This window comes from Electrophorus electricus, chromosome 20, assembly GCF_013358815.1.
Source record: "Electrophorus electricus isolate fEleEle1 chromosome 20, fEleEle1.pri, whole genome shotgun sequence".
NCBI classification, from domain to species: domain Eukaryota; kingdom Metazoa; phylum Chordata; class Actinopteri; order Gymnotiformes; family Gymnotidae; genus Electrophorus; species Electrophorus electricus.
The window spans coordinates 3,373,988-3,399,393 of NC_049554.1; the positions used below are offsets into that span (position 1 = coordinate 3,373,988).

Consider the following 25,406-nt stretch of genomic DNA (forward strand, 5'->3'; position numbering starts at 1 on the left):
AAACCTGCCCTGACAACAAAAAGAAAGTATCATTTGAAAAATCATCAGAAGCATCGATTAATAAGTTTAAAAGAGAATATATAACCCATATAAGAGCACTGGGTGGGATCCATGATTTCAGTCCAGAAAGGTTGCAGGTGAAGGAAGGCCAATATAACTGCAGCTCTGGCCAACTGTCACTGAATCTTACCTCCTATTGGTTTTGTCTTTACTCCCTTAATTAGACCATCTCACTACACTACAAATGTTATTGTTCGGCTTGTGTTTGACCAGCCCCAACTCAACTCATCTGGTCATCACCATACAGAGGGGGACAGTAACGAATGACTTTTCTCAGTGACGAATAGCTTTGACGGATTAATACTTTTCTGCGTGTTTTAAAATTATAATACTTTTGCTTACACTCGAGCATATTTGTAAGGAGCCTGCTATTGTTCTTGCTCTGTTTTAATCTGATTACCTTTTTGTGTTTGTTTAATTTTCTGATTGTGTTCTGCTGGTGACAACTCCTAGACTGATTTGCTGTTTGTCTGACCTCTCACTTTTTAAAGTATCAGAAAAGGAACAATAGCACAAACTTTCATTCCTACCATTCTAGTTAGTAGAGTAGGTTAGAGTCCAAGATACTAGAATTGAACTAGAATACTGTAGAAATACAGGGATCAATCCTAATGCCTAGAAGTGCAAAACACATAAGCTCCATCTCAGACAACAATCAGTGCAATAAACAATAAGTACTAGAGTTTGCTAGTCGACAAAAACATATGCTTCAGCACACTCACATTTCACAGAGTCAAAGTCTACTGAATTCCAGAAGCTGCAAGAATTTATTTGGCAGGCAGGGAACTATGCCTGATCTTAAAAGGACCCAGGATTTCAAAGCCAATGTGCATTTATAAAAACCTATAACTTAAACACATCAAATGTGAGGCCCCATCAGTTCTACACCAAACACACACAAAGACAAATGGGGCCTGAAATGACAGAGCTTCAGATGGCCCGTCTGTGTTGGATCTTGTGCACACCAGCTTGTCACAGTCGACCAAGGAGCAGCAGGCTTCTATCACTCTGCTCCCAACTCTGGCCCACACACACCTGGCCACCAAGAACACTGACCCACAAACAACCCAGCCACCAAGAACACTGACCCACAATTACCTGGCCACCAAGAACACCCAGCCACCAAGAACTTACCCCAGTTCCATGTGTGCCTGGGTAACGGCAGCTCAGGAACGCCTTGTGCTGTCAGTAGCTACAGCAGGCAAGCAGCTCATAAAACAAGTGGACAAGGCGCTACAGTCGCACTTTCCTTGTATCTAAGTGGCCTGAGTACATGTGCACATACAAGGATGCACACAGAGGAGATTTCAATTCCTCTTCTGTTTTAAGGTTTTTATTTTTGCGGTGGCAAAGTATGCCATAAGTCAGCCGTTATGGTGGACGAACTATCACAACTCTCTAAATCTGACAGAGAGATAACAAAATTAACAACGATCATGAAGAGAAAAAAGGAAAGCCAGAAAGAAAGAGTGCGCGAGAGTGTGTCTGTCAGCTACATTGGACATACTCTCGTCAGCCTCACTTCACAGAGACCTTTCACATGTCTGAGGCAGAAAGCAGTTCCTTCTCAGCCAAGCAGACCACTTAACGCTCTATCAACATGCATGATGACCAGCCAACAGCCCACTGCCCACTCCTGTGTCTTACCTGCCACCGCAGAGAAGTAACACACACACACGTAGGGGTAGGTCTGCATGTGTGTGTGTGTGTGTGTGTGTGCGCGTGCGCGTGTTCCTTGTGTTAAGTGGAGTCTCAGCAGTCCAGAACAGAAGTGCACCAGAATGGCTTCAGCCTTAGAGTGCTCACACCCTCCCACACCCCCCACCCACACACCCACACACTCTCCCTCCCTCCCTCCCTCTCCCTCCCTCCCTCCCTCCCTCCCTCTCTCTCCATCCTTCCCTTTTCTGCCTCCCATTCTTTCTTGCAGGCTGTTGCAGGATGTGTGTGTGCATACGTGTGTGCGCGTATACAGTGGAGAAAACAGCTGTGTATACATTTTGTGTAGCCTATGTGGGACTCAAATGGCCTCATATGGAGTAGAATGTTTACAGTCTCCTCCCCACAACTGTTTACATCGTATGGATACTCATGCTACCATTCAATCCCATACGCGCGCGCACACACACACACACACACACACACACACTTTCTCTCCTCTCTAATGTGCTACCAGCTTTATGGCAATTTCTAGCATATACACAACACTAACTGGATTACTGTACAACCCCTCCAAAGCACACACCCCTATGAGTCACTCCTTGACTAGAAGTGTGATATACTAAAATGTCTTGAACTCCAACCTGCAAACATGCCTCGGTCCAGCTGCCTCACATACTCTCTTGCATATGAGTTACAGTCCATATCAAACCTTACAGCACAGAAAACACGCAGTGTGGTATGACCTGCACACCTACTAGCTGCGTTTCACAGTACCATGAGCCCTGCTTAAAAGGAAATGGTGTCTGTAATTCAGTAATAAGCAAGACCACAACTACATAAAATTCACCCCTGTGCTCTGGCTATGGTAAAGATCCAACAAAAATAAAAACAAAAAACCCTTAAAATACTATTTGGTAAAAAGCCTAACACTATTATGTACATTAATATAGATCCCGCTTTCTTTGTTTCTCTGCCCTTACACATGATTCATGGTAACAGTATCAGTTGGGAACGGCTGTTAGCAGGGGTGGGCAGGTGGAGTCAGGATATCCTCCACAAACATGCAGCTGAGGCTTTGAAGCTGGTGCGCTGACTCTGTTCTCCAAATGGAGTCCATGACGATAGTCCAAGACCTTGCTCTCTTTCCGCCTGTCTTCTGTCGCATCCTCTCAGCAGCCACGTAGGGTATGCTGCTGTGAAGTGACGAGGCCAAAGTTTTTAGGCCTAAATAAATTCCCCGGTAAGACAAATCTGTGTGTTTTTCATGGCATTTTGCTCGGTCTTTGATAAGGAAGATTCAGCGATTTCGCATTAGCTCTCCCTGGAGTACTAAAAACGTCCTGAGACTGATTCAGCATCTGGTAGAAAAAAAACAAAACAGATGCTTGTCTTCTGGCTAAGGCCCACAGCTGAGTGTCTGCGTCAGCTGGGCCAAAACGCGTCTGCGTCAGCTGGGCCAAACGCGAAAGTCTGCATCAGCTGGGCCAAAACGCGTCTGCGTCAGCTGGGCCAAACGCGAAAGTCTGCATCAGCTGGGCCAAAACGCGTCTGCGTCAGCTGGGCCAAACGCGAAAGTCTGCATCAGCTGGGCCAAAACGCGCCTGCGTCAGCTGGGCCAAACGCGAAAGTCTGCATCAGCTGGGCCAAAACGCGCCTGCGTCAGCTGGGCCAAACGCGAAAGTCTGCATCAGCTGGGCCAAAACGCGCCTGCGTCAGCTGGGCCAAACGCGAAAGTCTGCATCAGCTGGGCCAAAACGCGCCTGCGTCAGCTGGGCCAAACGCGAAAGTCTGCATCAGCTGGGCCAAAACGCGCCTGCGTCAGCTGGGCCAAATGCGTGCTGGTGCAACAGCATAGCTGGGCCAAACCCATCTCATCCCCATTTCCTGTTTTTCCCCCTCACTACACTGTGACAGTTTCCTGTCGTCATGATTCAGAGTCCTCCCCTGGCCTGTGGAAGGAGTCAGGGGACCACTGTAATATGCAGGAGCTCATTGTTCTTGCACTGGTAGCCACACTGGCTGATGAAATGAAGATAAACATGCAGGCATTCCAAAAATGTTCAGCTCTGGAAGATCAGTCAGAAGGGTCATGTTGTACCTTTTCAATACCTTCTTTGAAATACTTGCTCATAAAGCTGCTACAGTGCTTTCAATTTTAGTGGTTTTAGACTGAATAATGGAGGCTTAAAGCAAGCCAACCCTAAACAAAAACTTTAACAGCGATAGCAAATAGGACAGTTAGAATACTGGATATTTCATGAACATGTGAGCTGCATGAACAGCATTTAGTGAAAACAGAAGGACTCTGCATGGAGGTTTTGTTTTGGTGTTTGCCAGTATGAACATGTCTACAGGGCACTAGGGGGAGACGGGTGCTGGTCTGCCTGAACTGAAAGCGATTTTAACATTAAACTTCAGGAGGTGCTATGTCCCGCACCCCTTCTTCATCCTGCTGGGAATTAATTCCTGTTTGGTGACATCACAGGATTCCTTTAAAGGAGAATGGGTGAGAGAAACGTGCTGTATTTGGACATGTGGAGATGGAGAGAGAGAGGAAGCAAGTGTTCCAAGTTGATATCGTAACTATAGTAATTACTCAAAGCAGGAATATGCTGACAGAAATCCCAGATTTGGGACAAAAACTTTGAAGACTTATACTTACAGAGGCCTCCAACACAGGCCGGGGAGGTTTACAGAAAAACCCCACCATCCTTCAGAGACTACTCATCTCAAAGAGTTTGAGATCTATGTAAACATCTATGTAAACTCACAGACAAATTATGTTTTTTACTAAACAAATCTGACAAGCCACAGCATTACATAATAAGGCTGGCAGCATGAGATGCTGTGGTTTTGAAGTTGCTGTTATCATCATCACAATCATTTACTTCAAGTTCCTTGTCAGTGATGCGTTTCTCTCTGAGAACATTCCTGAGACCCAGTGCCGACACTGAAGCCATGAAACTATTGTGAGCGAAAATGCCAGTGTCCACACTCCAACAACAGCAAAAATACACTATTCGCCACAGCCTCGCGCAGTACCATACAAACGCACTAGTCCACACTCCCTTTCACAAGCTCTGAAGCCTCGGCGATGAAAAACACAATTACAGAAGACAGTACATTCTTCATTGCCAGTACACTGTATAAACACAGATTTCAATAAAAAAACAAGATGGTTTCCGGAGGGCTTGAGGCCAGCAGTCGGGGTGTTCATATAGCTTTTTCCAGGCTTCAAAGGGATGAAGTTTTTCAGAAGCCCATCTGTTTCATTTACTTCAGTTTCACTTGAACAGAGCATTTAACAACAAACATGTAACAAATCTACTTTACCAAAATTCAAGTCCACACCCGTCATGGGCAAGCCAAGGGCAACTATGGTAAGAACAAAGGCTCTGAAGAGGCTGGAGTTAGAAACCTTCGGATGCACTTGTTCTTAGAAGGTTAACCGTCTTTAGAAAAAATTACCAGAAATGTTCCAATATTCACACTGTATTATTATGCCACCTAGTGGTGAAACACACACACACACACACACACACACACACACACACACACACACACACACACACACACACACACACACACACACACACACACACACACACACACACACACACACAGAGATATTTCACTGTTTTCACTTTTTTAGACACTGAAATAATTCAAAAGGCAGCTTTGGAACCAGGCTCTTTAGTTTGACCAGGCTGGTGTATATGGCAGTATATGAAAACAAACTCTGCCTGTTCTCACACCATGCTGTCAAGTAGCTGACTGTGATTTATACTGGCAATAATGGAAAAGCAGACACAAGACAGACCCCATGTACTGTTAAGTCCTGACCTATGCTCAGATTTTAAACTCTACGCTACAAACAAAAGATTAATCTTGGATAAAGCAGTTGGACATTAAGATATTAAGAATTACTGAGATATTGTGAACCAAGTTGCTTTCTCTCTCATACAGTGCAATGTAACAGATAAATGTAATTTAATGAAATGAGATTAAGTTTTATCATAACTCTTAACTTCCATGTGAAAATATTCCCAATTCCCAAAGAGCCTAATATAACAATAAAAAGAAGAAAATAATAGAATTGCAACATTTAATTGCTATAAACCAAATCACTGTGGTTTGTCAGTTCCTGTAAAGGCTCACTATTAAATGTCTGATTATTGTTAATGTGTGGAACGTTTTGTATTGTATTGCTGCCCGACATCTGAAAAATACTTTGGAAATAAGCATCACATAACAGAATGCCAGATTAACCCACTGTACTGGATCAAAATGTCCCAATGGATCCCCACAAGGAATAAAATTACTGTACAAACCAAAACTATGCCAGTAATTCCAAGAAACCAGTACACTTCAAATGGCAAAAGTCTAGCTTCTTTAGATAACATACATGTATGGCACCGTTTTGCGTCCAGACTGGTAACAGGTAAGTCTGTTCACACTGTGCACATTAGGCAGAGTGAATAAACAGCATATGAATCATAACCCAAATTACAGCCTGTCCCTAAGGCCTGTGTTTATCATAAAGAAATCAGAGTTGAGTCTGTGTGTCTGCAACTGAGAGATATAGACTCAATCTGTTTTATCTACTGTTGTCATAAGCATGTGCTCACAAATGTCCTTATGCATGCGTGCGCGCACACACACACACACACACACAGAAAGAGAGAGAGAGAGAGAGAGAGAGAGAGAGAGCAGTGCAGGAGCTTGGGTTCAGAATGAGCAAAATCACAAGGAGAATAAGCAGTGAAAACAGAGCATAGTGGGAAGGATTCCAGCATTACTATCCCTCACACAGACCAGCCCCTTTCTCATACACTTTGACCTTTCTACGTCTGATAGGGGACAGGAAGCTTAACTACAGTGTTCTGACTACAAACTATAACTCCAGAGAACAGTCCATGCAGAACTAACAAACATAAACAGACACTCACTAGCGCGTGCACGAGCACAGACAAACTTTGAAGTCCCCCTCTCCCTCTCCCTTTCTCTGCTGAAAACCTTTTCCAATAAACAAAAGTCCTCACATACACTCACCCTGCCATATTGTGCTGGTAATGGCATAAGTGCAGACCCCATCTGGATGATAACACGGGTACATTAGCTTCAGTCTGGCTTCGATCAGAGCACCACAGAAACAGCACTGTTTACCCCCCGAGTCTCTCGCTAAAAACTAAACAAGAGCTCAATGGATGCTGGCAGAGCTGCGCTGAAGAGGGTTATGGGATCTTATCAGAAGAAACAGCCATTACTGTAATGTACTTCTGCACTCCAGAGAAAAGGACAGCAACCAGTAGACACACAGACCTGTGTAAAGGCACTCTAAGACACTAACCCTGACCAGGATCCTTATTAGGAATTCTTATTTGGAGTCTCACGACAGAAAGGGAACAAAATATGAAAGCAGAAAACAGTATTAATAAACAGACTGCCAGGTTATAGAAAAAAGGAAAAAGTGACTTGGGGAGGGGGGCAGATAGAGCGTGGGCTCTGGAGCGCCGTCATTTAGCTCAGACACGGCAACAATGAAAGAAGTCACGCAGGATGTATGGGAGCTTAAAGGAAAGTGTGGTCTTGAGTGTGTTAAGTGTGGGAGATCAAGGTGGGTGGGTGTGTGTGCGCGCCCACGCATTTCCATGCCTGCATCACCAGACACTCCCGAGAGGGATTCTGAATAGTCCATTATTACCTCATGTCCTTCCTCATATGCAAGAACATTCAAAAGCCCAAAGACAAACAAAGCTTTTGTTTTTCCAGTCTGTGTCCCAAGTATGGAGGGTGATGAATGATTACTGCGCTGAAATATCCCATGTGACAAATGTGGCAGACATAGTTTGCATTTTTGCTTAGCAAAGTCCCTGAAAACACAATACTGTGGGGTGGTGGCAGCTAACCTTCGAAAGGTGCCCTGGACGATGATGAGTGTTCTGGAACCCTACCTTGGCAGCAAGGGGGCGTTCTGGGCAGCTGGGGTGCTGGCACAAGATGCCACTCTTCTCCTGCTGGACAGGCTTTTCACCTGAAACAGAGTTCAAACGTCAAAGTGCCTACAGCACAACAATACAGCAAACAAATGAGTGTTTGATCAGGGCAATATGAAAATATCACTCAGTTACTCCCATAAGTGCAATAAACCCATGGGGGACATGTTCCTGGCAATGGGCCAAAAGACATAAAAGTATTATTCCAGTGGAAGAGAGAGAGTTAGTGACAAAGGAAGGAATGAGGTAGGATTGAGGGACAGAGAGAAGGACCAAGAGCATAGTCAGCGGGGCTCCAGGATGAGTGGGTGACACTGTTGCGGGTGAATGCACAGCCAAGGCAGTGTGTGAAATCTGCCTGTGAAGGACTAAGCTTGTCGCACCAGCACACAATAAACACATCTTATTGCAGCTACAAATCAAAGCTATTGTCCCTTCACTTTGAATTAACAATGACAAGCTTCTGCCACATGCACAGGAATGCAGAGAGAAAGAGAGCGCAAAAAGCCCATTCAGGCTATCAGGCCATAGGACAAAAATAATAACATCAAAATAATCCTATTAAACAGTAAGGAAATAACCAGGGAAGAAAGAGAATAATAGAGACGAAGGAGGATAATAATAACAGTAAATTTTAGACAGTAAAGTCTAAACTGAGAGAAAGAGAGAAAGAAAGAAAGAGAGAGAGGGCGCGCGAGAGAGAGAGAAGCAGAAAAAGAAAACTGGCAGACTCATGAGATTTCCAGACATTACAACTCTGCTGGACGGTATACTAGTTTTCCTTTAAATTAGAGCAATGATTCCTCACTTCAAAAACCCACAAAAGTTTATGGGAAAAGTGCATGAAGAACATTTTTTGCCACCCCCCACCCTTTTCCTCTCTGTACAGTCCAATAGATATAAATTACTGGTTTTAGTCAGACTATCAGGTACAGATAAACCACATCACTGGACAGGAAAAGTGATTTTACAGACTTTGGAATTACTCCAAGTAACATAATACAACATTTTTCCAAAGTCAATCTGATATATTTACTACTTTATTACAGTGCTCATTTGAAATATTCATAATCAGATTCTATGCAGACACAGAAGTAAAGTGTGTAATTATTTTAAACAAAGGTCTGTGATGTGATAACATGGACCTGCTATAAATCTTTATAACGTGAGGGTTCAAACACAGCCCTTCGCGAACAAATCGCTACATGGGCCAACAGCTGATGGCCGCTCACAAGGACTTAGTGTTTGCAAGCCTCAGTAAACTGTAAGGTTTTTAGCACAGCATCACACTTGGGGGAGTGTCTAAGGGTGTGGCCAAGACAGAAAAAAGAGGAATTAGGCCTGGTGTTTTACTTATGTTAATATTATAGAGAACACCCAACATGAGCCCCCTGGAGTGGAAAACAGATATACTGTAATGGGACTGAAGACTCCGAGTGCCTCCCGAGAGTCTGTGCATGAGCCTCTGCACACACAAATTAACAGCGATTCTGGAGACAGTACTACAATCATGAGAATGAACATCAAATCACTGTGCACCATTCTGATGGGTGCATATATCATTTTGATTGATTGATCTGTATCCCACAAAAGACTCAATTATCCCACAAAAGACTCAATTAACGAATGCGCATTTTAGTTTAGAGGAAAAGGTGCTTTAATCATTTTTTAAGTGTTTCCCTGGTGATTGATATCCATTTAGGTGCTACCCCCCACCTGGGGTACAGTACTGAAGTTCCACATCCTCACTCATGAACTACAGGAACGATTTAACGAAACTTTCTGTGTCCTTCCGGTTCTTCCAAACATCCTGGGAACAGCCCGCTACCAACCAGCTGTGTACCAACCTCCCATCATCCTCTGCCGTTTCCTTGGCATTCCATCCCCTGTTTCCTGCTATCCATCCACCCCAGAAACCTCCACTTCTCCTTGTTTAGTCAGAGAGGCAAGAAGGATGCTCTAGATCTATGGGAGGAATTCACAGAATGCCAGGGACTGTTTTTCGTGCACCTCTGTTTATCCAGCCTTTGGGAGCCTCCAAGGAGGTGAGTGTTCGGCACATTCACTGTCTGGGTTAGAGCCGGAAATTCCTTTATGTAACAAATGTCTCCTTCGAGTCTCCTGGAGGAACAACAGGCTAATGCCAGCAATGCCAGCAGAAGTTTTAGCAGGGCATAGGCCACTGAAAATGTGTCAAAACACAACCAGCGGGAGGTCTCAAGTATTTCTTGTTAACGGAAGCTCTGGCTTTGGAATTAAGTGCCTCTAATACCTATGCATTACAGACCCAGCTGTGGTAACTGGGAGATGAGAAGTACTATACTTTTTCCAATGTATTCAAACCCTTTCAAATAATTGAAAAATAAATCCATTGAAAAGGCTACAATTGCCAAAGACTTACAAAAGAAATACAATGTGACTGTATAAGAACAGGAAACAATCAGACCAACTCACCATTATATGATAGGTATGTGTGTTTGCCTGATTAGTCTGTGAACACAGAGAGGCCAGCAGCCCAAATCCTCCCTGTGGCAAAGGACACCATTAGCAGGAACTAACTACATCATGAGCCATGAGATTTAATAAATGAGCTGTCTATATTCCCTTTCTCCCCACCAAGGTGTCATTGATGTCTCAGAAACCACTTTTCAGTAGATGCTCAACCCAAGAAAAGAGAGTGGATTAGAGAAAGTCCTGTCTCAGGAGTTCTGAAGCTCAACCATTTTCTTCTAATGTAGTCAAGTTCAAGGTCTCAGCTCCAGGGCACACAGCTGACCTTTGAACTTGCAGTCCAGCAGGTGCTGCTGTGAATCTGTCATCTCACCAAGTCTTAAAGAGGAAATAGCAGTGTCTCCAAGCTCCTCATAGTGATTAATATGGTAAAAAAAAAGAAAAGAAAGCTGAGCAAACCTGAGTTTGTAACAAAGATATGCAACTGAAATGCTGACGAATCAATCACAAACCAAGCGTATCTGTTTATATTGTTATTTCCTTTGAGTTGCACTGCAACTTCTTTTTTAATCTTAACAATTTTATATTGCCAATATGAACTTTAACTAATATGGCTGTAAAATTCATAGAACCTTATATATATATATATGTCCAGCTGTGTGCCTGTTTTGTCCCTCCAAGTAAAGCCCATTTTACAGGTCTAGATATAAAATTGAATACATTATTATGTCATTTCTGACTATCCTACAAAATCTTTCACATGAACTAAGTACTACCTTTTTTTGTAGAACAATGGTGCAATTTGTGTTATATTTTCACCATTTTTGAGAGCTTGCAAGATAACAATGTTAACTCTTTGCTTATTCAAAACTGACCTGGCTATCATTACTAAAATAAGATGGAAATATTTACTGTTCGATTACTCAAGATGCACTGAAAATAAAATAAAATTGAAAAGTTCCTAAAGCCCATATTTCTGACTCTTCCCATTTGCTGAATGGAACAGGGGTGGTTTTGAGGGTGGACCAGGCCATTTTAACCAAAGATTATGGTAAATGAGAGAACTATTTGGAGCAGTATGCATTCATCGATTCAGATGTAATTTTATTTAACATTATTTTATTAAATGCTTGCTTATATATATATATATATATATATATATATATATATATATATATATATATAAATATAAATAATACAGCCCTGCTCATGATAATGATCAGTCCACAAATCCCATGAGAGCACTTCAAAGTCTCACTTAAGCAGACCTTTAATGAAGACAGCAGCACATAACATTTCCTTCATAAGCCATAATTATTATAATCTGATGATTAGAATTTCATATAACCTCACCCTCAAGGACTATGTTGGACAAACACGTGTGGACAGCAGAATAAATTATTTGTAATAAATGTATCAATTCTACTCTGCATCACCTGATTTTTCTTAGCCCAGAGGTCACAGAAGCTTACCACATGGATCTTTGGTGACATCCATTAGTGAAGTCCAGGTATACTTCTCTGTCTCCAGCTCACTCTGTGAGCATGGAAGGGTCTCCAGCTCATAGGAGCCATGTCGCCTCCAGTGGAACATTGCGTCTTTCGGTCCCAACACTAGTGACAGTACCAGAAGCAGCTGAGTTCATCTGACTTCAAGTTAATTTTTTTCAGATAATTTAAAGAAAGAGTATCTACACTCACTGCTTTGTCTCTCTACGTTTGTTTTACTAGAGTAAAACTGAGGATATCAAGTAGATGTTCCTCAGTTCAAACCGAGGCATCGTAACTCAGAATGGTGTTATCTTACGCAGGATTGAGACATATGAAATCGGACTTCAGAAAGCAGACAAATTTTGAGTGAGCTCTTCTGTGGTAAGCTTCCCAGAATGCAAACCTCTCAAAGGTTTCTGGGCAGACTTCTGTGGACTCTGTAAGCCAGTGTGTGTGTGTGTGTGTGTGTATTAGGGAGGGGGGGAGCAGGGTCTCTTGACCCACACAGCAGGACAGACAAGTGCTGCATTCATCCACATGTGAAGTGCATGCTGGGATGTGAGGGAGACTTGGACCTGCGACTTTTCCGAATAGAGGGAGATACAAAGATCTCTTTTCAAAGCATCCACCTACGGACCCCATGATTCTTTATGACCGCTGTCCCTCATAGAATTACAGCATCACACAAAGGCGTGACACAAAGAATGCGCGGCAGCCATGCCACCAATCCATCTTCCTCTGGGAGAAGGGAACGCAGGCAGGCGAAGAAGGGAAGACTCATTTCCTGCTCCTTTGTGGAAGGTGAGGAGGGGTTAAGATGAAACCATGTGCGGGTGTCTACCGGGCCACCCCGGGCCCCGAGCTCCCCCCGCAAAAAATCTAATTTTGCTCTGACAAATTAGAGAGTTGGCTGGGCGGCTGGGAGCTTCTGAACCGCTGGGAACCATCCCTTCCCGAGCATATGGGAGCGATTTGGAGCAGCTTGATGTGCAGGAGTTAGCCTTAATGAGAAGGCAGCGAGTAGCTGTCCAGGCTTCAGAACACATGCTCTTTGCACTCTGCATGAACACAGACATTTCTGAGACAATGAGGGTAGCCTTGGTGTAACCTGCTGACTCCTTCATCGCTATGTGGTCCCTCTGTGTTAAAACAGCATGACGTTGTTGTCACTGTGCTGATTTTAACTGAGATCAAAGGGGAGGCTTTCAACCTGATCCCAACACAGAAGTTTTTTTTTTTTTTTCCAGAACTGCAGTATCAACTCAAACTGTTTGACTGCAGTATGGTTTGCAATAACTGTCATCTGTGTGGTTTTGCATATATTTTCTGGGTATATTGCAAGTTTGTGTCAACAATAATAGTTCCTCCAGAGAGCTAAGTCTATTGATGTTACTCATCCATTTGCTCTCTGGAACAGATGGGTCTCACTAGCCACGGGGCATAACAACAAATGTTTGGACATTTTTCATTTCAGCAACATATGGTCCACAATGCAGCCTCCCACGATGAATCTCAAAAAGCAAAAAAATACAAATTTTGCAAACAGCATGACATTTACTTATCGATCGCAGTTCATTCAATATAAAGCACCAACTACAGGACACACAATGAACACAGCATGACATGTTCCTTTCTCTTTGATTAAAAATTCTGACACCTCATGGTCTCCACCCCCAAAAAATAAAGAGACACATTTTATTAACTACCATTACAATGACTCGCAAGCGACTTTGATTCACACGCCAATGTCTAAATAGTCTAAACTCAGCATTAGGATTAAGCCACTTTGGCTACAGACACACAACAGGTAAAAGTGGCCCAAATACAATTTTCTGACCAAGGTCAATTTATTTGTTAGACTGTTCACAATATTTTTTGGCCTGTATCCAACATTGGCTTGAACAGATCATGTACAGGAACTGATCCACATGCTCAACGGAACAGTGTTTCTTAGGTCACTAATTTTGTTGCAACTTCAGCCAACAGTAGCAGCCACAAGTCTATTGCTCATGGTGATGAGGCCAGCTGCAAATTTGGCAACAAATTATAATGAGAGAAAGCAAAACAGGGTAAAATATTAATTATGGCTCTCTAAGAAGTTATGACAGCTACCTTACTGGAGAGGAATATCTGGATGTGTGTCTTCTCCATTATACCTTCCCGCCAGTGTGAAATGATAAATACAGAGTTGAACTGACATAAAAGTCACATGAATTCTGATCTGGCTGTTTAGACCGATGCACTGTCATATATCAGATATGTATGGGATTTCAAATGAAATTCTCCCAAATTGGAACTGAAAATGTCAGATTCATTGAGTTTTTTGCTGTTCACACTGCCACACAACAATTCTGTAATACACCTAGACTTCATTTCACATCAGAACTGGCCAATTTTTTCCTGCTGGGTGAATGTAGACAATCTACCAGTGGTTTAGATTTGAAGGCTGCCATGTGACAACCAGCCACCAGTCAGAAGTACATCTCTTGTACCAGACTCCATTCTGGTTCAGGTAAACAAGTTTCGATTACAGTCACTTGTTATAACTTCAAAAGGCTCTGAAAAGACAGCAATGAAATGCTACCCGCTGCTGCTAAACTATGAGCATTATGAAAAACTAAATTCATGGCAAGCACAGCATGATATTAGTCTGGTTTTTGGGGAACTACAATTGAGGACAGGCAGATGAGACTGAATTTTAATGGTTTTCCACAGTTCAGATAGACAGATCACTACATCATGGACTGTCACTTTATTCGGTGGACTATACGAAAACAGATAAAATCAAAAGTAATCGATTCAACCCATTTTTAAAAAATAAACTTTCAGTTCAAGCTTGTTGAATGTGACAAAATATATGCAATTAGTGATTTTTAACCAAGTTATGAGTAAATGATGTCCATATAACTGGTTAAGTGGAAGACCTGGGAGACTCAGTTTGGGCATTCACATGTAAACAAAGAGGATGAACACTCTAGGGAGATTCTACGCACCCAACACCCAGAACCTTTATGTGACCTGTTGACCACACCTGTGAAGGTTTCCACCAATCAGATTTTTTCCATCTTTTTTATTTTGTTTTTCTCCACCTCTAACCTTACATAATGTTCCTCAGCAGCTGTTCAGGTGTCAGTACAGTCTGCATCACATTTATAGAAATATGAGGTAAACCCTGAAGCTCGAAGTTGACGTGCGAGTTTACACGCCAGTCACGATGGCAAAATACATTGCAATCGAATGGGAAAAGATGGACTAAAATCCATCTATTCTATCCATAAGAGTACTGTAGAGAAGTGTCAAGCCATCTGTTCTCAGACTGCATAGAAACTTACAAGTTGACAGATATGGCAAGACTCCTCTGAAGACAAACAACTCTAATAGTTAGTGGCACAAGGCCAGATTCACTTATCCAGCTATTCACCCCTCGGTGTAAATGCCTTTATGTAGCTAGTATACTCCAAAGGTTTCAGTTACAACTGAGACTCATGTTACACCTGTCGCTCTGAGAACGTCCCCAGCTTGGCCTGACACGTCGGGCTAAGATAATTAATCTGAACTGAAACAGTGTAGGGAGACAGTGAACTAAAACAAACTTTAATGTTCACAGATCACAAAGCACTCGAGTGTGTTACGGGAGGTGCTTAGAACCCTGGAATATTTGTTGTGCCATTTCACCTTCCTATTTGCAAGTATTTTTTAAATACACCGGAAAGCCATGCTGTGATCTTCCACGTCTGAATGCACACAGCGTTTTTTATATTTATTATGAAGGAAAATCAAAGTATATTCAAAGTTTATAATCAAAGTGTAACGTTTTAGAAAGCCGCCCACTGACACACCGAATCATTGTTTCTAGTTTAATTAATTTTCATTTTAATTTAGTTTTACTCACCCAGTCGTAAGCGGAGACCAAGCCAACTTTTTGGTGGTGATCCGTATCGATGCATTATTTCCTTGATCACATTTACGTAATATTGCAAATTAATGTTAAACGTAAAAACCTTCTGGAGAGCAGGTCGTGCATCGCGTGCTGCTGGGAACCACAGCGCAACAGAAGACACACTTTGACTGCGACGCTACAGAAGACACACTTCAGACTGTGACGCTCCGTTGGCTTTTTCCCAATTTTCCCGCTCGCCAAGAAAAGCTACATACATTTTTGCACAACAAACTGAGCACATGCTGTGATTTAAATAACAAGAACACTGTTACCTCCTTCCATCGCTACAACAGTATGTTGATTCGTTTGCCTTCAAAACCTCAAATCAGTAATCCAGAGTGAACGATTGGTTCACCTCACGTGCGCATTTGGAGTCACACAAAACAACACACAAACTTATTGTCTTTCCTTTAATTTCTAGTTCGTCTCACTTTTACCTAATGATCAATTTTCATTACTCATACGTACTTAATTCTGCAGTTTGGTAGGTTTCTCCATATAAAGTATCCCCTAAGTACCCTGCGCAAATTACGACTGTCGGTGAGCCCAGACCGACTGCGATTTCCATTCATTCTAAGGCAGCCATGTTCCAAAGCAATATTTTCTCCTCGCTGCGTTAACCACCCAAGACTCAGCTGCCTTCCTCTCGCTGCGTTAACCTCCCAAGGCTCAGATGTTAGGCGGCCCACATTTATTATTAAGGACATTTTGTTCCAGATTGAGACAAATTCTCCCAATTACAATCTCCTCAGACTTTAAACTAGCGCAAAAATAAGTGAATCAATTGTATGAAAACACCTGAAGACTTTTTTTTTTTTGCACATGCATGGTGGTGTAAGAAAGTGGATGTTAGTCATAACATGATGAACATTATGTAATTTCTCAAAACAATAAATTTACCATTACTGAAGAAAAAGAGCATTTATCATTAAATATATTTTTTAAACATGTACCCTCAATGATCAAAGACCTTCTTGAAGATAAAGCACCATTTTTTTTTCGATTTTTACAAAGTATTACCTAAAAAGGGAGAAGGTGGAAGAAAACACTGTAGAATAACACTCTGTCCATGCTGCAGCCTGTAATAGTCTGTGCAGCAACACCATGTTCAGCCAGCTGCTTAAACATGTGGATTTTCTGATCCTCCCCTTTTTGGTCCAGCAGTGGAGTCAGATACATGACGTAATGCACATATGACCACCATAGCACGCTGTGAAAAGTGGATTCTTTTGCACTGTGTGTGTGCTTGTACTATTAGAGTCCACCTTGTTCAAAGTGATTTTAAAAACGGAAAAAGTCTAAAAGGTGATAAGCTCAGTGACCTAATAAGTGGACAGAGATGTTTGACTTTCCATTTGCCTCTCTAATAATAACAGATTCAATTTTCACTAGTCCGGTCTTTTGGAAAAGTCTTTTTATTTGATACACTCTAGGGACAGTAAAGACATGTATGCCTACACAAAGGCGTCAGCATTAGATTCTTCAGAAAGGTATGTCTTCACGTGACATGTACAAAACCTCCTCCACTGGATGGTAATATCTCCCTTTGGAAACAAAGTAACACAAAGTACCCTCACCCCCCCCCCCCCCCCCCCCCATGCACACACATTCACCATGGCACCACTCCCCCTTCTTAACTGATCTCTTTTAAACACAGCCAAGCCCACTGCGGCTCTGCCAGTTTGTCCATATGTGGAGCATTAAGTCTGAACCTGCTCTCCAGGTTCCCTGCCCCCATGCCTTCCCCCACCATGCTCCACTCCATAAAATGCCTCTGAAAGAAGGAAAACAAAAAGGAATGAAAAATGTAGCTTGTGGTGGAGAGGTGATAGAGAGGCGCTGAGGCAGAGAGTCTGGGAAGCAGAGTGAGCTTGCCTCGGGGCATGGCACCAGAACCACTGGAGCTGCCACGCAGCTTTCTGAAACATCATCCTCCTATCCAAGTGTGACCCTGCCCTGTGACGTGATCTGAGACACTGCTTACGGCTAATGTTCAGTCGATCACTGCGGTTGCTGAGGTCTCACTGCAAATCTTCCCTAGTGCATAACTGGGCCTTACTGGTGTCTAGACCAGGCTTGGTCTGCCCGGGGAAATGGTTATGGATCTAAAGTTTTGAAAATGTTTTTATTGTCAAGCAATGAAAAATCCTCGGTTCAGTACATGGAAAGTATATGGGAAGCACAGCTATGGCGCTCGGAGGGCTGAGTTACGGCTGTTGTTTGGTCCAGTTCCAGGAAACAGGGAGAAGGGTCAAAGGTGATCTGAGAAGATGTATGTCTTGTGCCACAGCTGCTGGTGTTGGCAGGCCTAGATGACTCCTACATGGGCCAGCTATAAGCAGGGCCATGCTGTCTGCAGAGTATTTCACTTATCAGCTGTTACATATTTCTAATCCAGTTCAAATGGATTAGAAAATTGGACATTTTAGGCGAACATTTCACATTCTGCCTTTCTCACTCAAATCCAAACTATCCCAACAATCTATCATAAGACTAAATTTTAGCCTCTGCTCTGTCACAACCATAATTCCTACTTTGGTCACTGTGACCCACATGCTAAAATGTTTTTCTCTCTAGATGTCCTTTCCAATTTTCTACATGGCTAGAGTTAAATTACCCTGCATCCATATTTCAGATGAATTTATTGGGGCCTACAAAACAGCTTAATTAAAAACCATTACTGTTCTTAAGTGACCTGAATTGATTATGGCATGTTGGACTGGTGTGTCGGCGAGACAAATTTATTCTTACTGTCAAATAATCAAAAATGTGACATGTAGCCCTGGTATGGCAATCAGTCATTGCAGTCTCCTATTAAGCTTTTTGGGGCCTTGGAAGATTGAACAATCATTTCAGTGGTACAATCAATCAAGTTACAGCATTATATCCAGAACAGTTTGACTCATGTATTGTCTTCTGATTTAAAATTTGGGGACTATGTAATTTCAGTCCTTTATTAAATTTTCACTGGTCTTTATTAGACTAGGATGGATTGGACTAAGACTTGCAATAATGTGTGTGTGTGTGTGTGTGTGTGTGTGTGTGTGTGTGTGTGTGTGTGTGTGTGTGTGTGTGTGTGTGAGAGACTGAGAAAAAGCTATGGGGAAAGAGATAAGGAAAAGGCGGAAAATGAGGAGAGCACAGAGGTATTCGCCTCTCACAGGCGGTCTGAATCGGGTCCACCTGGTCCTCTGCTGCTGTCGTCCTCTTTTCGTTCTTTGCTTCAGTCTCTGCTTTTCCAGCCTCTTTCTTTCCTTTCCAATCTGTTTCCCGTTATCAGTCATCCTACAAGCAAACCTGTGTGAGAAGGCATTTTGTTTGCTATGTTAGGAGGTAGGTTTAAATTGGAGTGTTTAAATTTTGCACGTCCTTGTGAATTTACTGCCACTCAGTGGTAAAATTATGCCAATGCATAGAACTTACAGGTCCAAACTCAGGTCCAAAATAGATGAAAATATTGTATCATGATAACGCATTTTAAAGATAGACCAGGATCATAGAACTATAGTTTTCTACTAAGTATACTTTAACAAATTGTCATCACAGTATGATATACTATAAAAACTATATTCAATGTCAAAACAATTTTCAGATAACTGTCAAGATTAGCTTTGTAAAAGTTATATGATATTTGATAGACAACCAATTGTTTTGCTATGCACAGTGTTCTAATACCTGTATAACTTCATAGTGTCAGATGCCACATAAGAGGGAGACGAAAGGTTTTGGAGTGTGTATGTGTGTGTGTGTGTTTGTGCTTGTGTGTGTGTGTGTGTGTGTGTGTGTGTGTGTGTGTGTGTTTGTGTGTGTGTGTGTGCTTGTGTGTGTGTGTGTGTGTGTGTGTGTGTGTGCTTGTGTGTGTGTGTGTGTGTGTGTGTGTGTGTGTGTGTGTGTGTGTGTGTGTGTGTGTGTGTGTGTGTGTGTGTGTGTGAGACAGACTGCCAGCTATATGGCCTGTAGTCAACCTGGGAATTTTGAATTGCCTTTTGTTCCTGCTGTCCCTTCTTGACAGACTTGCAAGTGTGAAGCAGTGTGTGTTTGCTGGCTGGAGCTCCCCCTGGGCCTGGCCTGCTTGATCACATGCCCTCAGGCAAAGATCTGAGCACCATTTCACCAGCTCTTAGGCTAACCCCGGAAGGTGTATAGAGGGAACCCTGAGGCTAGAGGGCACTGCAGAAAAGCCTCTCATGCCTGCAGTAAGAGCAGAGTCTTCTCACATAAGGGATGTGTCACTGCTACAGCAAGGTGTGAACTGCCATCCATGGTTGGGATGACAAGCTGTTTCTCATGTATTCATGAACATTCAGCAAGTCAGTCTTGAGAATCAGTGAGTCGTTTCTGACAAACCCATTGCAGCTCTGCCTCCTGCAGTTAAAGTCACACTATGTAATTCAGCAAAGCAAAGAAATAACACTGTCCAAAAGAAGGTTACTTTACTGAGCATATGTGACACCCACTTAAGCATCTGGCATTACATCTGCTACAATGTGTACAATGCATGGAGGTGCCTGTGTGTGTGGGTGTGTGTGTGTGTGTGTGGGGGGGGGGGGTGAGAAAAGTAGTAAACTGAATTAACCAAAAGCTTTAAGAAGTGATGATTAGAATTGCATAAGACACATACTAACCCCTTGGCACTGTGCCATAGCTCTAAAAATTCAACTTCTGTAATTAATGAAGCTAAAAAAGATTCATAGTCATTAAATAAGGCTGCTGCATTGGCCATTGTTTCTACTAATAATAAATATAGCACGAGCACATTATGTCAAATCAACCCACATACATGCAAAGCTCTTTTAACACAGGTTTCTTGGTGCTGCAGTATTGTGTCTTAATGATTCTATTTTGGTGTAATAATTTAACCATAATCTGTTGTGCATGGTTATAGATTGAGACAGATCTCTGCATTTTACCTCATCTTTTAGCTTTTTTCATTGGGCTGTATTTTCTGTTGTCACCTCAGGGATTTTAGTTCCTCCTCTTGGAGGAAGCTGAAAGTTCATGCAGCCTGTTGGGAGTCTTTGCCGCTCATCTTTTGCTGTACACTCTAATTAACATTTTAAATAACCTCAAAACCTTCTGGATTAATCCACTCTACATGATGTCTTTGCAGGAAAATGATTTCAACAACTTCTTGGTGAAAACCACAATAGGCACAAATCAATCATTTTTTTCTGCCTCCTGATATGGATGGTAAGGAATGTGCAGATTGCCTGGAAGCTACTTGCTTTTCTCAGGTTGACCTCTGACCCTCTTCAGAAATAGCCTATTGGATTTCACCTCATTATGATAGTGCCACATACTCAGACTCCCAAGGCTGAGCTCGGCAGTGTCTTGGCCAGAGAAGATCAGAAAAGCTGAGATAACAATACCTCCACTCCACTGTCACCCTTGCCCGACTATCAGGTGTGTAGCTTGGGGTATTTTTAGCCACTTACTGCAGACTGTGCTTGTGAGGTGCAGAACAGCACCTTTTTGGAGCTATCCGGAATTGTGCATTCAACACACGTCCCACCTAACGTAGATCTCAAAGTGAATAAACTGATGATCGGCCGCAGAAAGCTGCAGGCTGCAGTGAGACTCTACAGTAGAGCCACTGCCTGCTGCGTCCAGCACGGCTCCTCTCACACTGATTACATTACAGAGGTGTTGTCATCTGTCATAGCAGGGCAGGACAATGAGCACGTCCTCATGAGGGATGCCAGGAACGGAAGTGTACAGAACTGATATGAGGCTAAAATGGAGGTGGTGGAAATTTCAGACATCCTACTTCTGATACCTGTACTGCTGGACTTCTCAGGGATCCTGTGTTCAGGTCAAATGGAAGTCTTTGCTTCTCAGTTGTTTTGGGTCCTTTCCCCTCTGCTGAAATTAAGTCAGTGATTTTGAATTCAGCAATGTGCAGCTTTTGAACACTAGTTCCTGTCCCAAAATCTGTGGGGGTACTGTGTACTATTCTATACCCAGCTATTAGTATTCACTGCATAACCAGTTGACTTTAAGCACGATTTATTATCTCTCATTACTACTAGCAAAAATAGCTTAAATTAGTAATGACGTTTCCAACTTTAATGGCTGTAGGGAGTAAGGGAGAAGTTTCCAGGGATATCATTTTGCCAAGTATTTATAGGCTAACCTAAAATATTATTGTCCATACACATTAACATTCCAAACATTTAATTCCTACTAGTAGTCTTTATTGCTCTCAAATGGGCAAGAGATGACAATTCAATTTGCCCTCATATGCTTTCCCCATGTGGATAAGCTATTGAGTGGCTGAGATGATTCAGTCTGGGAGGAGCAAAACTCAGAGAGTTGCTGGATTTGCACTCTGTTATAATGACGAAAAGGCAGGTTCGGTCATGTCGGATCACATGCATGATCCTCGCTCTTTCATTGTGAACCAGACCGGCCAAACAGAATGTGCTCTTCATCTTCGCACAATGCAATGTTTTATGGCTGCCATAGTCCCTGCAGAGCATGTCATTGAGTTAGAAGCTCTGACGTAAGGATCAACGGAATAGGTGGAGATATAACCAGGCCTCAAATTTATGAAGCGTCTCCAAGTCAGACTTCAGCAGTGAAATGACATTCTGCTCCTTCTACTCATCATGCTCATTATAATAGTAAAGATCACTTCCTGAAAAAAGATCACTTCCTGAAACAGTACTCAAACACTGAACAATATGATAATCATGGCCTGAAGCGTTCCAGTTAGCTGTATTTGAGGTTTGCAACTTGAATGCTGTTTTTGATATTTTATTTGTGCAACCACAATACATTTAACTCAGCAGCTAATCAGACCCCTTATGAGTGAATGTGCAAGGAAAAAGGTTAGTACACCATCGTGCATCTCTGTGACTGAGGTTAAGAACCCCTGTTCCAAACACTTTGAATTATTTGTATGCATTGTCCTCTCCTGCGCTTTCCTCTCATCTCACTTGGTGCTGCGACGATCATCTTCAAGGCTGGCGGGTAACGAGGCCCGAATGCATGACTCGACCACTCTTCTGGAAACAAGGAGCCCCTGGCTATATTTCACAAGCCAGACCATGCAATGTATGAGCATCCATCTTGTGCTTGGCTCTTCCGCTGCTTGCAGCTAGAGTTATGCTTTGGCCTGTGCATGCTCATCTATCTGTCATTTGTCTTCGTACGTGATGTGCAACAGGAGAGGACCACTTCACAGCTGGCTCGTTTACTAAGCTCAGACTGAGAGATTCAGAGAAATGGTGGCCATCCAAGTATAGTATGGAGCACATATATAAACTGGATATGGTAAGGGAAACATAAGTATATACACGGGTGCATCAATCATTAATGAAAAATCTGCATCTCTGGGAATGTTAGTCCTCTCTGTACTGGAAACAGAAACTGGCTAAAAAGAGATGATGATTATTCCACATTGAGTAAGTAATTAATAATGACCAGGTGCAAAAGTAAACAGTGATTAGTGTTGTGACTGGGCTGAATTCTTTATAATTCTGAGTCAGCATCTTTTGTCTGAGAGTGCAAATGTAATCACCAAAAAGATATTGTTTAAAACAATTCATGAAGAGGCTGTCTAACATTAACTCGGCAGACAGTTAATTTCAGAGGAATGTCCTGTGGGCCAGTGTTATGTCTAAAATGAGTTTGGATAATAACAATTGAAATATCATACCACCCACACTTTGTGTGAATTCTCATTAAAATTAATTTTTACCAAAAACTACCATGGTTACTTTCTCCCTGAGGAGTCTTTTGTTGCTGATCTATTTGAGAGTTCCGTCCTAAATAAGTGCTTTCAGGGGACCAGAGGAACCAATGCTTTTCCAGGTTTGTGCTGGATTTGTTTTTCCTCAGGCTAGTTGAGGACTCTTTCCTCAGTATCTGCTATGCTGTTGCACTGAGATTAATCTGCCTATCAGCAACTGTGAAGTTCTTCATCTGCCTCAGAGGAGGAAAAGGCAAAACCAAACACACAGAACTGAAGGGAGTGTGAGTGCCAGCTGGGCCTCTGCAGGGCTGATCCTTCATGAGCAAACACACTGCTTAGCTCAAGATGAAATTCCCCACAATAGATCTCAATTAATATAAAAAACCCCCAGAAAATATGCATCTTCTGAAAAGGTCATGCCTTCAAACTGGCAAAATTTCAACATGAGAAAACCCAGGGTGCAGTGTGGGGGATCCTGCAACAGGAATGCTGCAGCATCTCAATTTGTGACTCACCAGTTTGGAAATGCTTGATGCCCACATACACATATAAACACACCTTTGAAATCATGAAGCTGAGGGTAAATTTCACAGGAACAACAGAGAACTCCCCGAATCCAGAGGTCATGGCTCTGTGGAATAACAAGGCATGTGGAGCTGGATTGGCATGGCATGAATGAGGCACATGGAGCTGGACTGGCATCCTGGAGGACGATGTGAGTGAGGCACCTAGAGATGGACTGACATGACTTAATATTTTTTTTCCCCAATTACTAAAGTTGCATTAAGTTGCATTATTGAACAGGTCAACAATATGCATTTAATACATTTCTTACAATGCTTGCCATGTATTAAATAATTACAGATTATAATCTCCTGCAGCCTGAAACTATGTCTTAACACATAAAATTCATTCTTTCTGTTTCCATGTGGTGTTACTTCAATCGCCGCCATCAGTCTAAACACAGCATCCAAATTGCTGCAATAATTTGTGATCCTAATACGGCAGAGTTGAGTAATGGCCATATGTGAAGGCAGGTGATGCGATGTCCCATCTGCATGTGCTGGGACAGCACAGCAATAGCACCACTGAGGACTCATCAGCATGCACAGGATGCATATTAATCAAGGCTCTCAGGGGGGGCCCTAATGCAACACCTCAGAAGACAGCTCTATCACTAGGAAGAATTTGTGGTGGATTCATTTACATTACAGTTACAGTATTTGGCAGACACTGCTGTGCAGAGTGACTTACATTTTTAGCAGTTTGCCTGCCTCCTGGGAATCAAACTTGCAACCTTAGTCCGCTAACAGGTGAGCTACAGGAGCACTACAGAGTAATGCTGAAATCTTCAGTAAAGTTCAAAGCATGGTGCGGTCACACAGGGAAAGAATGCTGGCCAGTTAATTGCTATGCTGACAGTTTGTTTGTTGGAATATAATGCAAGTCGGTGCAGTTTCTAAGTCTAGTAAGCAAACTTTTATTCACTTAACTGGTGTGAATTGGTGTCGTCCTCCAAGTTCTGTCAGTGCTTTCTGGTGGTCACGCTACATGATGTATACAATGAGAGCCTTATTAGTGACAGAATGAAGGATAAGAGACAATATCTTAGTGTAGTACAGAAGTGGTTCTGTACTAACCATAATACACAAGTATACCTGACCAAATTTGTCTTTGCTCCTAAAATGTTTTCCAAACTAACAATCACGACATAAAAAAAAAATCTCACCTGCTTTGTAGGAGCAGCTCACCCAGAGAGTGATGACTAAAATTAATTCCACAGAGATTGGCCTACTTCCTGTAGTCTCTCCCGTAGAGTTCAGTGGAGGCAGACACAGCTGAGGCCCCTCACTGTCAACCCATAAAATATTCATCTCTGTACTGAGCCTTCACAGCAGGAGCTATTGAGATGCTTAGAACAGACACCCCCTTGCTCACCAATGTGAGCACCAATGACAATCATCATTACAGTTACATTATATTTGCCTTTATAATCCGCAACCTGTTATGATCTTGGCCCAATAATAGTAATAAAGAAAATCTGGATGTGTACTGTCACATGACAAAGCAAACGTCTGGTTTTTAGTTTGTTTAAATAACTGTGACTTTAA

General features: G+C 42.4%; 1 protein-coding gene across 9 annotated transcripts in view; it reads right to left on the reverse strand.

Moving 5' to 3' along the window:
- plekhg5a (pleckstrin homology domain containing, family G (with RhoGef domain) member 5a) overlaps window positions 1-15,691 on the reverse strand; it is a 36,023-nt gene extending 20,332 nt beyond the window's left edge. For 4 of the 9 annotated variants that reach the window (XM_035520559.1, XM_035520556.1, XM_035520557.1 and 1 more), the window contains exons 1-3: window positions 11,870-12,084; window positions 11,642-11,782; window positions 7,677-7,756 (exon numbers count right to left, since the gene is read on the reverse strand). In XM_035520559.1, the coding sequence (XP_035376452.1) occupies window positions 7,677-7,756; window positions 11,642-11,782; window position 11,870 (222 nt within the window). In that variant the 5' untranslated portion in view covers window positions 11,871-12,084. Of the gene's footprint in view, window positions 1-2,702; window positions 2,992-7,676; window positions 7,757-11,641; window positions 12,085-15,551 lie in introns of those variants that run through there. The other 5 variants (XM_035520563.1, XM_035520560.1, XM_027012442.2 and 2 more) reach the window with 3 other exon arrangements.
- Between the last annotated feature and the right edge of the window lie 9,715 nt (window positions 15,692-25,406).